This window comes from Calliphora vicina, chromosome 1 (genome assembly GCF_958450345.1).
Source record: "Calliphora vicina chromosome 1, idCalVici1.1, whole genome shotgun sequence".
Lineage (NCBI taxonomy): Eukaryota > Metazoa > Arthropoda > Insecta > Diptera > Calliphoridae > Calliphora > Calliphora vicina.
The window spans coordinates 95,565,943-95,585,100 of NC_088780.1; the positions used below are offsets into that span (position 1 = coordinate 95,565,943).

General features: G+C 29.4%; 1 protein-coding gene across 1 annotated transcript; it reads left to right on the forward strand.

The window, feature by feature from the left end:
- Positions 1-363: 363 nt before the first annotated feature.
- Positions 364-11,478, forward strand: LOC135951655 (cAMP-dependent protein kinase catalytic subunit 2). The gene is made up of 7 exons (XM_065501342.1): positions 364-371; positions 436-536; positions 598-776; positions 839-1,068; positions 10,684-10,849; positions 10,903-11,180; positions 11,243-11,478. The coding sequence occupies exons 1-7, from the start codon at positions 364-366 to the stop codon at positions 11,457-11,459; spliced, it is 1,179 nt and encodes a 392-aa protein (XP_065357414.1). The 3' UTR covers positions 11,460-11,478.
- Positions 11,479-19,158: the final 7,680 nt, after the last annotated feature.

Sequence of the window (19,158 nt, forward strand, 5' to 3'; positions counted from 1 at the left end):
CACAAAAAGAATAAAATCTAAATTTCTCTCATGAATTTTAGCAAATGATTTGATTTTAACGAGGGTGGTTTTAAAGTGTCTTGAATAATTATTATCAATTATATCATTTTTGTAACCAAAACACTTTTAATTTTATTAAGTTGTTTGTCTCTCCTGTAAAATTTTGAAAAGTGATGATAGGCCCTTTTGCATTTTAGGTGACTATTTTTACTAAAGGATTTAAAAAATGTCCCTTTTAATATCTGTACAAAACTGTAAATACAAACATGTTTAATATTTCATTAAGAATGTCAAAATTTCAAATAAAAACAAATGTTTTAAAAAAACTAATAAGCAATTTTTGTTTTTGGAAACTTCGAAGCCATGAAACCGTAAGTTTTTGTCCATAATTTTTTAAAAACAGCTTCTAATTCCACCTTAATGCAAAAATTACAGCCAACAACATTCTAGTGGTGATGAGAGAAAGAAAAATCGCAAAACCTCATTTGAGAAACAACGCAGCAAATTATCGGCACGATCAACCAGTGTAATTGAAAGTGGGTGTCTGCTCTTTAAAACGATAAACTTTTAAATTAATAACTAATACATTGAAATTAGCTCCACGTCGTATACCGCCAGCAAAATACTTTAGTCCCAGCATAGATTATGATGATTTATTGTTAAAGTTTCGAGAAGAATTTAATAGATTGTGGGATAATCCCAAGCCCTCGCCCGATAATGGTCTGGAGGACTATGATGAGTTGGCCACTCTGGGAGCAGGCTCTTTTGGACGGGTGGTAGTTTCTTATAGTATCTATTTTTTAAAGTTTGAAATAATTGTATCTTATTCTCATTATAGGTTCTTATTAAACAACGCAATGCCGGCAATTATTATGCAGTCAAAATTCTGATAAAAGATCAAATTGTTAAAACGAAACAGATTACGCATGTCCATAATGAGAAGCGTGTATTGGCGGCCATTAATTTTCCATTTCTGATTAATTTGGAATTTTCTGCCAAGGACTATGATTATTTGTATTTGGGTTTGCCATTCATAAACGGTGGTGAATTGTTTACTTATCATCGCAAGTATGAATATTTTTTTAAAATTATTTTCCAGTATTGAAATCGGAAGTGATTCCAATACATATATTTCTTCTAGTTGACCTCATAAATGTGGGGCTTGCTAAATAATATCTATAGCAACGTACCAGCACTCATATCTTAAACTACTATCCAACTACAACCCTCGGAGGTATAGGGGGTTTTTCGCTAAACGGTATAACCAGGTCTGTGCAGACCTATATGGGATTTGTATGTAAATACATAGTCAGGACTCCTAAAAATATGTTAAGATTTGTTTGTTCGGAATTCAAGGCACGAATACCTGGCATGTGAATGCTGTAAACAAACCGGCTTTTTGCAATACATGCAATAAATCCACAATTATCACACATTATTAATGTGTGAATCCCCTTACATTATACATAAAAAAGAGCTACCATATGTATAGTTTCCTTTTTTAATTATTATTAACGATAAAAAAATACCATATTTTATATATATAAATACCCAAAAATTACCTTTGAGGTAAGAAAAGTCGCACTTATACCCCTTGTGCTTTAATTTTTTTTAAAAATTTTTAAATTACCTAATAAGAAAACTAAATAGAATAAATTTTATTAAATAACATTTTATTAAGAAAAGATTTTTGGTTCTTTGTTACATTTTTTAGTCGTCATAATCAGATTCCATGACATCATCGGGCTCATCTTCATCTTCACCTTGACTTCCGATTCTTTCCGGAATTTCTTCCATTCTATCGTGTGGAAGTGCTTTAAACCATTCATGGTAAATTGGTGGTATATAGCATGTGGGATCTGCTTCACTGTCATCTACAGTATTTACAAATGATAAATTCAGTTTCAGAAATAAATAATAAAAGGTAATATTTTAAACTTACCAGCATTATAAAAAGTTTCAGAGAATTCTTCAATACTATTTTCAGATTCACTCATTTTTATTGATTTTACGTACCAAAAATAAAAGACTGAACAAAAATTGGTTTTTTGTTTACTTATGATGATGGTAAAATTGAGTTGTTTGATGACCAAAGGGCTGTAGGAAAATTTGCTTTAGATTATAATTACTTGTGCAAGTAATTATAATGGGTATTTATGCCAAAATAAAAGAAATAAACAAAGGGAGAATTAGTTTGAGTTCTAATATTTGTTTATTTGGGTTGAGTATGTTGCTCACCTTTTAATAAGATTTTTGATTTTATTGTATTTCACAAAATGGTAATAAAATAAGTTTAGGTTGACTTCATAGAAGTATGTATATAAAAAAATGTATTCACGCAAGAAAGTGCACTCAAGTAAGTGCTCACAAGTAAGTGCTTTAAAAAGTTAAAATATAATTACATGAAGCCTCGGTGTGTTCAAGAACCTGAGGCTGAATTTAACCGACAATTCACGAATCTATTGCGAATACTAAATTCAATAGATTAATCTTTTACAATACAAAAAATATTATTGTTATACAAATGCACTTAGCAAAATTCAGTTACAATTCAATGGTTAATTATAAGTGCATTTAAAAATATACAGAAATTAATAAAAAATCAATAAATACAACATTTATAAATTATTTTATAATTTATAATAAAGTGTTCAAATGTAGTTTTGACACAGACAATCAACAATTATTAATATACTCGATTGCATTATTATTTTTCTTTGGAAAATAATTCACAAAGTGCACTAAGGTATTTTGAAACAGGTGTTTTGATAACAAGTGATAAAATTACTCACTAGATTTTAGCTCAGCACTTATTTGAATTCACTCACTCAGTCCATGTGAAAAATTAATTTTAATATTTGTTTAGAGCACAAGGGGTTTAAGTGCTCATGTACCCCTTGTGCTCCAAGAGAAACAGGTATTTTAATTACAAGTGCTAGAATTGGTCGCAATATCTCGCTAACGGATGAGAATACTACATTCAACTCTTGTGCTATGAAGTTCTCTGAACTTCATATACTAAGTCCATATGTTAACTCAATTTTAGAAAAAAAGGCACTTGAATCCCTTGTGCTCTAAGCCCCTCATATACACTTTTGTATGCCAAAGGTCTGCACATATTATACCTCCTAGGGTTAATTTTCGAAGAAAGCACAACAATGTGAAGGCTGCTTTAACTACACAGAGGAAACAGATTCGTGATAGCAACCGAATTTGTTGCCAATCGAATGATTCTACCTTAGTGATCGAATTTTACAGTTGTGGCTACAGAATTTTGGAAATGGTAGCAAAAGTTTGGTTGCTTCAACCGAAATTCTTCTTTATCAACTGACTTTCTGTTGATAGAACTGAAAAATTCGATGTGTGCAACCGAATCATTCGATTGGCAACAAATTCGGTTGCTATCACGAATCTGTTTTCTCTGTGTAGGAATTGTAGTTCACTTGGTTAAATAAATATCCGAACAGATTCTATTTTTCTTGAGTCAGTTAATATTTCTGAGTAGATTTTCCACTATTCGTGTTCGTAAATCATTCGTATATACCAAGGAACATTGAGATGCGGTATATGGTTAATTGTAATACCAAACTTAAGCTCTAATTTGTGGAGTTAAATCCTAAAATCTGTATTGACTATATAACATCCGGCGATTGGAGCTAATCCCAGACTATATAAAAAGCAATGGTTGGAGCTAAACCAGAGCTATATAAAGACAACTAAAACTAAACCAAAACTAAAGAGTGAATCAAAAAAACGTATACTTGTATTAAGTTAAATAAATCTTAAACCGTTCAAAAGAAAATTGTACTAATCATTGCATACTACTCGGTATTTATTAATAAATTTATACATTTTTTCCGAAAATCATCCCATTAAAGATTTTGAAATTGCCTCCGTTACCTTTTTGGACGAGATGGTCCACTTATGCTTAAACTGGGACATGTTCAGGGGTACCTTTCCTGTGTTCTTTAATTATTTTTTTTTAAGAGCCCAATGAATTTCCAGAGGCCGAAGTTCTGGACAGTCTGGATTTGCCTCCCGTAGTACAAAATTTACATTATTGTTTGAGTACCACTCAAGGGCCTTTTTTAATAGTTTCATGATGCCAAATCATAAAAAATTTATTATTTTGAATTGAGCCTTTATTCAGGTTAAAAATAATCGAATTGTTTTATTTAAATTTGGTTGTATTTTTAGTTGATACTGTTTTGTTGTTAAAATAATACAAAAAAATATCGAGAAGATCCAGAAAAATTATAGTAACTCAAAAAATAGATTTATTTTGCAATAATTGCAAAAATTTTAAAGAAAACAATATAAATTTATTTTCAAAAGGAATTTGCTTACTATGATGTATTCGGATCTTCAAATTCTCTTAAAATGTAATCACAAACAGTTTTTGACCTCTACTGAAAATTTTAGAATTTTGAGTTAATACAGTATTGTTGAACGAGTGCGATATATTTCTGTGTTTATCGTACCTGTTGTCACAAATGATAGGCTTCTTTTGGTACAACTGCAAAGTGCTTGCCACACGAAAATTTTCTTTTGAAGAATTTTGTTTTGTTATTTTGTCCGGTATTGTTCTAAAACATAACCTAATCCATCAGTCACATAAAAATCTTGACCCAGAAGTTGTAAAAAGTCTGCTAGTATCACATCCATCACACAACATTTCTTTATAAAATTTTACCTCAATTTTTTTTCTTTACCGAATTGCGATATGGAACTTTCTGAACATTATATGACTTCAACTCAGCACTATCATTAGCTCTGCGCACAAAAGAATCAGATCAGACCATTTAGTTTACAAGCTGATTTTCTGATAGAAGTGTTCGGGTCTCTTTGAAAGAGTTTTTCGACTTATTTTGTCTTACCAATATCAGTTAGACTTTTTTTCTTCCTGATCCAGGTTTTCTTCCAATACACTTTTTGCCCATTTCCAATTTTTGCTGCAAAAATTAAAATTTTCAAACTTTCGCTTAATGAAAAAAAATTCACGGTTCAATTTCTAACACTTGAAGCTGTACATTTTGAATGAGATAACTGTTGAATATTAATGACATATAATTTCTTGGACCAGTGATAAGTTTTGTCTGTATATAAATTTTTTTTGAGTCACTCTTTATATAAAGACCTAAGATTAAAACTGGACTACGATAATATAATGATCTACGATTTAAGCTAACTATGATAATATATAAGGAACATCAAACATTTTAGAGAATCGTTCAAACTTAATTCAGATGGCTTGTATTTCTTGTACCTTCTTCAATATATTCTGAACATTGTTAAAGCCTAAATTTATAGATTTTTAAATTTTTTCAACAGTTAAATGCCTATCTTGTTGATGGCTGATCATTAGGAATATAGACGACCTTCTCAAACTGTTAAGGAATTGCCATAAAGTTTTAGGATGTAAAAGTTCTGAGTCTTACCTAAATATTAGCTGTCCCGACAGACGTTGTCCTGTCCAAGTAAAAATAGTTAAAAATAAAAAAAAAACGTATTATTGAATGATAATAGCGCTCCTGAGAGACAAAGAATCTATATTATGAGTTTTTATATAAATAATCGAATTTTGGCCAGAAATATCGAGCTCCTTATCTTGATTAAACGCTTTGGGTTTTTATATAAAAAATCGAATTTTGGTCAGAAATATGAGTGATCACAGAAAAGTTATGTAAAAACTTTTGCCGACTATGTATTGCGAACATTAAAAAAAATTAGTTAAATCGGTCCAGGCGTCCTGCGATTTTAGATATATCGAAAAAAAAATTGGCATTGTAAAAACTTAAATTGGATTACTATGATCATTTAAACAAAAAATCGATGTAGCCGTTTTCCGATTTTAGATAAATCGAAATAAGTGGGCGTGGTCAATTTTTCATTCCGTAAAAAACTAAGTTGGGCTATGATCAGCATTTTAAAAAATTTTTGTCTAAATCGGTCCGGCCGTTCCCTACTGATGGAATTACCAATGAGCGACATTTGATTTTTATTCATATAGAGTTTCATTAAATTTTTCATTTTAGTTAAAAACTATGTTCGCAGTAATGCCTTGAATGTGCAGTAGAGTGCTCCAGGATTGTAGGTACAGGCCGTCCTCCCTCTAGAATGGTTCTATGTATTGTAGAAACTCGTTGTGTAAAATATTAGGATGATAGGATAACGCTAACTGGTGGCGCAACGACGCTGAAGTTTTGAGGTGCATTTACAAGGGGAAAAAATGCAATTTTTTCAGTTTTTGTAAAAATTTTGGCATTAAATAATTACTTTTGCAATTTAATTTAAAAGAATCGAAATGTACACATAATTGTCGTTCTAATAAGATATAAAAGACAAAAATTGGTTGAAAAATGTTAAAGTTATTAAAAATCGCCAGGCCATTAACGTGTCTCAGGCCACTAGAACAAGAAATGTAGCAACAAAATTAACAAATTTTGATAAATATTATAATAAAGGTACATTTTTACTTAAAATATATCCATATTTACTTGTATATGAGTTTTTGTCTTCGTAGGATAACGGTAACCTATTCGCAGGTATGATCAAAGAAATACATTTTTTTTAACGGCAGTTTCAAAACTCCATTTTCAAATTATTAAAAATTTTGTTAAACAAATTTCAAAATTTTGTGATTATCACATTGGGATTTATTGAGAACATAATAGGGAATATAAATATGAAAAAAGTATGAAAATACTTCCTATAGTTTTTCCGTACCTGCGATTTAAATTTTGAGATTTTCGAGAAAAACTATTTTTTTTGGCCATATTTGGATTAATGAGCCAACTTTCTTTACTGTTATGATTTTTAAGCAAAAGCTATTCAGAATAGTATATTCCAGGTAATTCTAAATATAGTCTGAAAGTTTTACTAAAATCGGAAAACGTTAACCCTTAAATCGTGAAGGTCAAAGGTCAAATTTTTCAATATTTGGAATTTCTCATGGAAAGATAGCAAAATGTTATATATTTTAGGGCCGATTTTGATGAAACTTAAGAAAAATATAACACATAGTCTAGTATTTACAAAAACTGCAGAAAAATTAAAATTAACATTTAATAGCACTTGGGGTTAAAATTAACCTCAACTTTTAAAATCACGAAAAACACAGTCAATATGAATGGTGCTTACTTTAATGTTTTTCAGATTTAAATAAACTGAATCATTCGAGATATTTTTTAAATCTAATAAATCGAAAGTGCACTAAAGGGTTAAAATCAATTTTATTATTCAAAAATCCTCAATAAAATATTAAATACGTTATTAAAGCAAAAATCAGGTATAAATAAAATATTTTGTCCTTAGAAAAATGTGTGGTCAAAATTGAACAACAATGTGAACATTTTTCAAAGTGGCTTAGTAGTTCTATTTTCTAATACACAATACAATATTTTAAAGTTTGTTTCCTATAAAAAACAATTTTTGATCAGCACTATTGAAATTGACATTTTTTTATGGTTTTAGAAGTTTTGGGTCATTTTAACCCCAAGTGCTATTAAGGGTTAACATTAATTTTTCTGCTGTTTTTGTAAATACTAGACTTTGTGTCCGAAAAATAACATTTCGCTATGTTTCCATGAGAAATTCCAAATATTGACAAAATTGACCTTTGACCTTCACGATTTAAGGGTTAACGTTTTCCGACTTTAGAAAAACTTTCGGACTATATTTAAAATTACCTGGAATATAATATTATGAATAGCTTATGCTATCATAAATCATAACAATAAAGAAATTCGGCTCATTCGCCAAAAAATGGCCAAAAAAATAGTTTTTCTCGAAAATCTCAAAATTTAAATCGCAGGTACGGAAAAACTATAGGAGGTATTTTCATACTTTTTTCATATTTTTATTACCTATTATGTTCTCAATAAATCCCAATGTGATGATCAAAAAATATTGAAATTTGTTTAACAAAATTTTTAAAAATTTTAAATTCCAGTTTTGAAACTGTCTTTAAAAAAATTTAATTTGATTGGTCATACCTCCGAATAGGTTAAAGGTATCCTACGAAGACAAAAACTCATATACAAGTAAATGTGGATATATTTTAAGTAAAAATGTACTTTTATTATAATATTTATCAAAATATGTTAATTTTGTTTCTACATTTCTTGTTCAAGTGGCCTGAGACACGTTAATGGCCTGGCGATTTTTTAATAACTTTAACATTTTTTAACCAATTTTTCTCTTTTAGATCTTATTAGAACGACAATTACGTGTACATTTCGATTGTTTTAAACTAAATTGCAAAAGTAATTATTTAATGCCAAAATTTTTACAAAAACTGAAAAAATTGCATTTTTTCCCCTTGTAAATGCACCTCAAAACTTCAGCGTCGTTGCGGCACCGGTTAACGTTATCATATCATCCTAATATTTTTCACAACGAGTTTTTACAATACATAAAACCATTCTAGAGGGGGGGACGGTCTATTAAATTTTTATTAAGTATTTTCGGAATATAAAATTGTATTAAGGATAAAGCTGAAACAGTCAAATTTCCACATTCTTGAAAGATCAGACACATATGCCAAAACATCCACCAGAATTATTGTGGACCAAATTACACATTCTAAGCTACAATACCCAACATTTTGAAGAAAAATGCCAAAAAAATACTGTATTCATTGAATATATAAAAACCGCGATATTTTGAAAACGCAGACTGAACAAAAAAAACAAGTAATGAGGGTTCATCAAATTGTACAAAACTTATTTAAAATCTCGGGCACCAAAATGTCTGTTCCGTAATTATATTGTAGTTCTCAAAATATTTAGAAATAATAGTTTACTTTGGGAGCTGACTCAGTCTCTGTTTCTGTTCTTGCAGTAATACGAAGTTGATTCGTATAAAATTAGAAGACATACACAAATTTTGTTAAACAAATTTCAGAATTTCAAAAAAAAAAATTTCAAAATTATGAAAATAACTTTATAGTTTTTCGGTACCTGCAATTTAAATTTAGAAATTTTCGAGAAAAACCAATTATTTGGCCATTTTTTGGCAACTGAGCTCTATTTCCTTAGTGTTATGAATTTTAAGTAAAACCTATCCAGAATATTATAGTCCAGATAATACTAAATATACTCTGAAAGTTTTCCTAAAATCGGAAAACGTTAAACCTTAAATCGTGAAGGTCAAATTTTTCAATATTTGGAATTTCTAATTTAAAGATATAGAAATGTTATTTATTTTGGGCCGATTTTCATGAAACTAGGCTTTTCTAATTTTAGTAAAACTTCCAGAGTGGAGTTTTGAAACTGCCGTTAAAAAAATTTTATTTTTTTGGTTATACCTGCGAATAGGTTAACGGTATCCTACGAAGACTAAAACTCATATAGAATTAAATATAGATATATTTGAAGTAAAAATGAGCTTTTATTTTAATATTTATCAAAATATGTTAATTTTGTTTATACATTTCTTGTTCTAGTTACCTGTGACACGTTAATGGCCTGGCGAATTTTTAGTAACTTTAACACTTTTTGACCAATTTCTGTTTTTTATGTCTCATAAGAACTAAAATTATGTGCACATTTCTATTCTTTTAAATTAAGTAGCAAAAGTAATTTTTTAATGGCAACATTTTTACAAAAACTGAAAAAATTAATTTTTTCCCCTTATAAATGCATTTCAAAACTTCAGAGGGCTTGGGGCACGTCTTAACCCCACCGATTTACCTAAAATTTTTTCAGGATAAACTAGAAAAAAAAACTGGGCGGGGTGCGAATGGTCAAAATCAATCTTTCGTGTATTAAGGGCCACCCTAGTCTAGACGAACCAAATTCCGCTATCGATTTTTTGTGGTCACTCTAAGGAACATAGAGTAAATTTTAGGAGGATCGGTCCAGTAGTTTATGATCCTATAAGTCACACACAAACAAATAAATAAACAGACATACTTACATTAATTTGTATATACATATATAGATCAGACCTGTTTTGATTTTAATTCGTTACGAATTAGCTATATTTTGAATTAATTGTTTTCACAACATTAAATAATTGAATGAAATTTGAATCAATTCAAACGAATTAGGCAAAAATTGATTTTGTAAATAGGAGTTGCAAATCGTTTTCAATTCAAATGAATCTGTTAAAGTGAATTGCAATTCATTTGAATTGAATTGATTTTGAATTCATTCAAATGAATTAGAACAATGAATTCTAACTCAAATGAATGAAATAAAAAATGAGTTGCAATCAATCCAATTAAAAATTTAAGTTTATTTTAGCAAATAAACAAAAATTTTCTCATTTTGATAGGACTTTCGCCGTTAATTCAATTCCTATTCTGCCGCTACCTGACAATTCCAGTATATCATGGGAATTTCAAAACTAAGAATTTTTTAATGTAATGCTTGCTGTCTTTTACATAAAAAATTAGTTGAATAATAAAAGGACAGTGATTACTGTAGATTAACTTACAAAATTTATTCAATTCAAATTAGTTGGAAATGAATGGCTAATTTTTTTTTAAATTAATTCAAAATCAATTCAATTCAAATGAATTGGAAATTAATTGCAATTCATTCTGCAAATTCATTTGAATTTGGAAACGATACACATAGATATAGGTACACATTTATTTTATTTTTTTACGATTTGTACCTCTTTATGTTAATATAGATTTAGTCAATGACATGTTATTATATCATTACATGTTTTTAGAATTCGCAAGTTCAACGAAAAACAAGCAAGATTTTATGCCGCTCAAGTCTTTATGGGTTTGGAATATTTGCACAATTTGCATTTGCTGTATCGCGATTTGAAACCGGAAAATATTTTACTTGATAAATATGGTTATATTAAAATTACGGATTTTGGATTTGCCAAAGTAAGTTAATTTAGCATATTGAAATATTTTTGTTTGATATTGTTTTAACATAGAGAGTTGAGACTCGTACTCTTACCTTGTGTGGCACACCCGAATATTTGGCCCCCGAAATCATACAATCCAAACCGTATGGCACTAGCGTGGATTGGTGGTCATTTGGTATTTTAGTTTATGAATTTGTGGCGGGAAGTTCACCATTTGCACCACACAATCGTGATGTTATGGTGATGTATACTAAGATATGTGAAGGTACCTATAAAATGCCCAGCTATTTTAGTGCGCCTCTAAAGGATTTAATAGATCATTTGCTGCAAGTGGATTTATCGAAAAGGTATTTTTGTATAAAGTATAAAAATCTGGAATTTATTTTAATTTTTCATGTTATTAAAACAGATATGGCAACTTAATAAATGGCATTAAGGATATAAAAGAGCATGCCTGGTTTAAAAATGTCGATTGGTATTCTCTTTTAAATCAAGAAATACCTCCTCCTTATATACCGCGCATTTCCAATGTTGAAGATTTATCAAATTTTGATAAGTATCCTGAACCAAAACCTGCTCACAAATCGAAAGTTAATCGTCATGCCGATTTATTTGCCAGTTTTTAATGTTCCAGCAGATGTTTAAATAAAAACTTTTGTTTTATTTAATTTAAATTTTATATTCAAAATAAATAGTTTTCTAAAACACACAGTTTGAATTTTAAACATGTGCTAGATTTCTAAACCATTTGATAGGGCTGGGTAAAAGTGTCATTTGATTTGTTGCACTGGCATTTTTCTTTGTTGACATGATCATTTAGTGGTGATTATTTCATATGTCTAGATCCCACCAAATAGGGGGAGGGGGGCAAGTTTCCTTTGTTCCCACACATTTTCTACATTTTCCATGTGAAAGCTATAAATTACAAGCTGTATGTGTAGTAATCAAGTGTTTTTTTTTTGGTGGAAATGATGAATGTCCCAAATTCTTTAAATTAATTTCAGTTTAGAAAACTGTAAATTATGGGGACAAATTTTGGAAGTTTATGAAATTGAAAAATGTGATCTAGTAAAGAAATTTACATCGCTTTTTAGTTGTTAATAAGTGGCAGAATATAAAATGCGCTCTTCTAATTTATTTAGAAGATAATAAATTCTTTTTAAATCCAAATTTTTCTTTTTTAGTTAAGTCAACTAAACCTTAAAGTTAGTAATACCTTCCTACACTCATTTATAGGTTGCAAACAAAAAATACACAGAAATTATTAATATAAAACAACACGTTAGCAGAGAGTCTAGAAATATGTGGCAATAAGTTGTGCTAAAAGTAGTTTTTATTTTTGTTGTAGTCGTCGGTGTTTGTAAAAAGTAAATAAAACATACAACAACCTTTAAATACAAAATATTAAACAACATGATATGATGTTCAACACCGACAAAAGCAACAAAAAGAAATACGAACTTTTCATATACTTTCATACAGCTTCAGCATCTACCCCTGCCACCTTGAGCTAAATACAAAGGAAAACTGAAATTCCTTTCTGTATTAAAAGCAGGGAGCAAAGATGTAGAATGAATGAGAAAAAAAAACACAACGTAGAGATTGGCGCCTGTCAGACGGGCGCCACAAAACAGAGGTAAAATCAGGAGTAACTGCAAAACTATGATTATGGTGATGACGATTACAAGAAAAACACACATATACACACGACATGTACAAGAGTAGCAGTAAAAGAAAAACAACAAAAATAAAGTAGTAGTAGTAGTACTAAAAAAGGACATCCGAGTTGTTGATGTGTTCAGCAGAATACAGCAGCAGCAAAATAAGTTTTCATACCACAAGTGTACAACATGTTACTGGGTTTTCTTCCACTACTCCACCACTAGCTGTAGCACTAATACAGACAACAGCAACAACAAAAAAACAACAGTAAAAAAGTAATAATATAACGATACTGATGATGTTTCATCTTTTCCACATGAAAACTCACGTAACACAAAATTATGATAATCATAATTTTTGTTGCTGTTGTCTTCTTTTGCAAAATTCCTAGCCATTTATTTGGATCCTGTATAAAGTTTAACTGTACTTCTCGAACCTCCCTCCCCTCTCCTCGCCCCATACCCTATCTTCAATGTTTATTACAGGGTATGTGTGTGAACACTAATATTATGGACAAGGTATTTTTTTTTTGCAAATATAAAGAGATATTCTCGAAAAATTTAAATTAGTAAAAGGTTTGAATTTAGTTCTTAAGAGTTTAGGTTTTAAATGAATGTACTACAAGCTCATTGTGATATCACATGTACCAGAGCTATAAATGAATCATCCTTTTTTGATTTTAATTCATTATGAATTAGCTAAATTTTGAATTGATTAATTTTACAACAAAAATTAATTGAATGAAATTTGAATCAATTCAAACGAATTAGGCAGAAATGAATTTCAATTCATTTCCAATTCAAATGAATTTGTAAAAATGAGTTGCAATTCGTTTCCAATTCATTTGAATTGAATTAATTCAAATGAATTAGAAACAAGTTAGAACGGTATATTCGGCTTTGCCGAATCTTAAATACCCTCCACCTGCATACATATTTTTTAGGTTGATATATATGGGAGCTATAACCAATTATAAGCCGATCATCATAGAATTAGGTATCGCGATTTTGGTATATATGGGGATTATTTATGACGAATTTCAACTTAATAGCGATATTTATAAGAAATTTATGCTAATTTAAGTGATTTTCAGAAGTGAACTTTATATGGGGGCTATGGTCAAATATGGGCCGATCCACATAAAATTTAGTGTTGTGATTTCTTTTAGCACGAAACTTATTCTGCAATTCTGAAGGCATTTATAGCCCATAGAACCATATTTCGGGAAGAAATTTGTATGGGGGCTTTGTGAAATTATGAACCGATTCTTATAATTTTTACCAGAGTTAGTCCTTTTATTATAAAAATCACGTGTGTAAAGTTTTATGGTATTATCTGCGGCGCTACGAACTAAGTGCCCAATGAAAAAAGTCCCCAAACCGCTAATGAATTAAGGCCCCAAAATTTTATATAGAAAAAACCAACAACGAAATTTAGGGAGTCCCTAATAGGGACTTAGTTCATTTTTTGGGAATTTATTTCATTTCTAAAATTGGGGATTTAATTCATAATGAAATTACTCTGAGGTGTATCAAAAACTGGCTTCCCTCAGAAAAGTTATTTTGCATTGCCGGCCATCGGCCGGGCGCAAAGGTTTCCTCTTCAGGGGTGTATCAAAAAGTGGCTTTGCTCAGAAAAGTTTTTTTGCATTTGGTTTGGGGGTTTGTTCCTTTTGTTGGGGATTTATTTCATTTAGAACTTTTGGGTTTTAATTCACAATGAATTAAGTCCCCAGTTTTGGGGCCTTAAGGGGCTTTAATTCATTTGCGGTTTGGGGACTTTGTTGGTAGCGCCATTATCTGCAATATATTTACACAAATAACCAAAAATATGTGAAAATTGTCAATTTTTTTTAGGTTGTCTCACATTTTGGTTCATAGCTCTGGTTCTACTGAACTGATTTTGCTGATTTTCAATACCAAACTGCTTATGACAACAACAAACATATTTTTTGCAAGTCTACCAATTTTGTTTGCGTATTTTGGATATGAACGTGTTTTACACAGACGCACAGACGGACATGGCTCAATCGACTTAGAATTTCATAAGGATCAAGAAAATATATACTTTGTTGGGTCTCAGATGAATATTTCTCAATGTTACACACGGAATGACAAACTTATACTATATACCCTCATTCACTACTTGTGGTGGTGGAGGGCATAGAGAATATACATAGAGCGGAAACTCTACTGTCAAAGACCTAACTCAGTTGTCAGAAACCTAAGTGGTGAGAATGTATTAGTAGAAAAAACTATGTGAAAACAAAAACAACACCCGTATGCAGTGTTGCCAATTCATGGTGAACAAAAAGGGCTAACATTTTTAATTAAAAAAATACATACATTTGAAACAAAAAAACAACTTATGTATAATGTTATATTTGGCTATGCCGAATAGACAAACAAAAATGTATGAATATAACACACGTTCAAATGCAAGAAAATAAGAATATTTATTCCTGTATGTTGATCCTTAACTTTAAAATAGCGTAATATGGGGCCACAAGTATATCATATGCCGATGTTTTTAAAGGCTCGTATTTATCACCTGGCCTGCAAAATGCTCCTAGGCAAATTTTTTTATATGAAAGACAAATTATGTATAAAGTAATGGAGAATATTTTGATAAGTGAATATATGGCAAATATGCCTCTCATGTAATGCAGAAAAAAATATTCTAAAAATTATACACGTCGCCGGACAGAATTGATTTTCATTGGCAAAAACATAAATTTTGCCATTAGTTAGTAAACAAATCAAAACTAAGGTAGCCAAAATATGTAAACATAAATATTTAATTTAAATTTGGAAAAAAGTTAATTTTTTATATTTGACCAGATAAAAATTATCATAGTTAAATTATTATCGATAATGAACTGAATTTTTCTTTCTAAATTGGATGGATTGTAGTCTTTGAAAACGGTATACTACATGGCATGTGTTATAAAATATTTGTTAAAGTACTATATTTACGTCAATACATCGCCCAGATAAAGTTAAAAGTATTCTCTTTAACCCTATATATGATTTTATAAACGCCCGGACCCGCGCGTAAAACATTAACATATTTATTAACAATTTTTATTCAAATAACGTCCATTTTCTCTATATTAGTTATGGCATTTTTTAATGTATGGAAGGTCCAACAATTTGTATGTGCTTAAATTGTTTACTGGTTCAACATTTTTAGTTAATTTTTGTCATAATATCCCTACCAATTTTTTTGAACTGATTTTACTAATTTTCAACAGCAAAAATTTCAGATCATTAGAGTAAATATATATGGCTAAATGAAAATAAAAAAAGACAAAAAAAAGGCTAAAGGCTAAATTAATTTTTTTGTGGCTAAACAAGATTGAGAAGGGCTAAATTTAGGCCAAATAGGGCTAAATTGGCAAAACTGCCCGTATGTGTGATTATTTTGAGTAATATTTTTGTTTGAGTTTTTGTCTAGTTTCCGCTCTATGTTTCTCTATGGTGGAGGGCATAGAGAACATAGAGCGGAAACTCGAAAAAAACTCAAACAAAAAAATTACTCAAAAAAGTTACACATACGAGTGTTGTTTTTGTTTTCACATAGTTTTTTTTACTAATAAATTCTCACCACTTAGGTTTTTGACAACTGAGTTAGGTCTTTGACAGGAGAATTTCCGCTCTATATGTTTTCTCTATGGTGGAGGGTATAAAAAGGATTAGGAATTAAAATGAATGAAATCAAAAATGAGTTGCAATCAGGGACCGTAACAATCATGATATTTATAATAAAAATCACAACATAATTATTATTTTCTTAGTTTTATTTTTTTTTTGTCAGAAATAATTGTCAGACTTTGATTTTTATTTTTTTTTGTCAGAAATAATTGTTATTTTTTGTAAGACATATTTGTCAGATTATGATTTTTATCTTAGGGTAACATAGAGATAACCTAAGTCTGTTGTCAAAAACCTATCTCTTGCAACAACAAAATACATGTTAGTCAATGTATTTTGTTGTTGTATCAAACATATGATTTGTTGTATTTTTGTTTGACAAATCGGAGTGTCTCGTCTCTATGTACAATTCTCTATGATTTTTATTATTTTGGCAGATATAAAAATTAATTATTGACTTTTATTTACATATGTATACATATTTTTTATATTATTTACATACTATATGTTTATAAAACTCAATAATTAATTTTTATATCTGCCAAAAAAAATTAAAATCAAAGTCTGACAAATATTCCTGACAAAAAAAATCAAGAATTTAAAAAGCATGTCATTTTATGAAAATATTCTTTTATCTTTTGAAATTTCAAGAATAATTATTATATTTCGGTCCCTGTTTGCAATCACAATACCAAAATGAAAATATTCAGTAAAAAAATTTAAAAGTCTTCTCCTGGATCCGCGCCTGATCAAAGAAAACATGATGTTTGGAGTTTGTTTCTTCAAGAAGAATTGATTTTTATTTTGAAATACGCTGAACGACAAAACACATTTAATATTCAAGAAGCAATTAAAAAATAATCAAAAATCAGGAAAAAAACAATGCTTGCTGTCTTTTACATAAAAAATAGTTGAATAACAAAACGACAGTAATGCATACTGTATAATTACTTACAAAATCAATTCAAATTTCAAACAATTCAAATGAGTTGTAAATTAATTGCTAATTCTTTTTTCTAATTCATTTGAATTAATTCAGAATCAATTCAATTCAAATGAATTGGAAATTAATTGCAATTCACTTTGACAAATTCATTTGAATTAGGAACGAATTCTACAAATTCATTTGAATTGGAAACGAATTGCAATTCAGTTTTACTAAATTCAATTTGAATTGATTCAAATTTCATTCAATTAATTTTTTTGTGTGAATTATTCGTGAATTAATTCAAAAATTAATGATTAATTTACAGCTCTGCCACATACTGCTCAACACAATCTGAATGAAGTTACACTTCCAGTGTAACGATGAAAAAGTTGATACTAGATAGGATCCATGTGAAAGCGGACAGCAGTCGGATTTACCATCTCCGATTTTAATTTTAACCACATACATAATAAATCCAAAATTTTCCTCATATCAGTGACTTTTTCATCGGAAACTCATGGTGGAATTTTATGTGGATCACTTTTATAGAAATGCCTTTTTAAAAGGACTTTTTTTTTAATTTTTTAAAATTCCACAATATAAATGAATCTAGTCAGTTGCTATTTGTTTACTAACATTCTTCTTTCGAGTGTATTACCTCGATATTATCTATCATTCTGTGGCTGGACACCAAAAAAAACACTGTATTTTTTTTGCAAAATGAAAAATATTCATACTCTTAAATATAAAAAACACGATGTATACAAATATTTTTTAATGAAGGGTGGTGGTAGTTGAAGCAAAAATACAAACATAAAAGTTAAACAACCATAAAAGGTATATTGAGCAAAAATATTTTTGGACAGCACTAAAAAAAAAATACAAAAATAAAAGAAGAAAAAAATATATTCATAAAAAATAATAAAACACAAACGTCAACACAAACATAAATAGTCGCTTGTATGCTGATAAAATATTACGACAAAAAAATAATAGAAAAAAAGTATGAAATTTGATAAAAAGATGCACATAAATCATACAGTTGATATGAAAAGGTATAAAAGATTTATTAGTTTTTAGCAAAATTTATTTGTTTTTTTTCTTATTTAGAACAAACTGTTTTTTTATTAAAAATATTCTAAAAACTCGACAAATACTCTAAACAATTCAGTCCCAACATTTTGATTTACCTTTGAGTTCTTGTATCCTTAATAAATAATTCATTTATCTATTTGCCCAAAAGTTGTTTTTAACAAATAATCACCTTTTTACAACAAGTGCCACAATTAAATTAAGCTTTTACTTAGTACATCTCGTTTTTCCTTTTGCTTCATTATTTTTTCATGTGTTTTCCCAGAAAGTTTTAGTAGCTTTTATTGGCACCCTTGTTTATTGCTTAATCACAGTATTAGATTTAAGGATGTTTCACTTATGTTACTTTGAATATTTGTTTAAATAGCTGTGAGCGTGTGTACGTATGCATTAACGATTAATTTAATTATGAACCACCTTTGATGTTGTTTTCTATTTATTCTTCGCCTTTTGCCACAATGAATATTAATATATTTTCTTGGTTGCTAATTATTTGTTTGTCTTATGGATAAAAGAACAATTTACTTAGTTAATTTAATTAATGTGATTTTCTCGATACTAATTCGGTATAAAAATTACATGCTGTATATTTTGTATGAGAAAACGATGTTTGGAGGAAAAAAACGTTCACCTTAAAAAAATTGTGTAATTCCTCTTTATTTCGATCCTAAATCAGAATGGGACACATTAAATAATTCCCAGGAACATGTTTGTAAGGGAGATATATCTTCAGATTTCCTAGTCACTTAAGACATAATTGTAAAACATTCTTGAAAATTTATATTTTGCTATAGAAAATAATATGACCTAAAAATACGGGATTTACAATAAATTGCCTTATTGGGATGTTTTGCCCCAGACGCCTTATAGTTCAGACCTTGCCCCGTCCGTCTACTATTTGTTTCAATTGATGCAGAAATATCTCTATGGAATATGCTTCACTAAAGAACAAAGTATCAGAAATTGGCTTGTTTCGTTCTTGGCCTCAAA

Coding starts and splice junctions, on each gene's coding strand:
- LOC135951655 (XM_065501342.1), top strand. Junction 777..838: donor CAGGCTCTTTTGGACGGGTG/GTAGTTTCTTAT, acceptor TTCTCATTATAG/GTTCTTATTAAACAACGCAA. Junction 10,850..10,902: donor CGGATTTTGGATTTGCCAAA/GTAAGTTAATTT, acceptor GTTTTAACATAG/AGAGTTGAGACTCGTACTCT.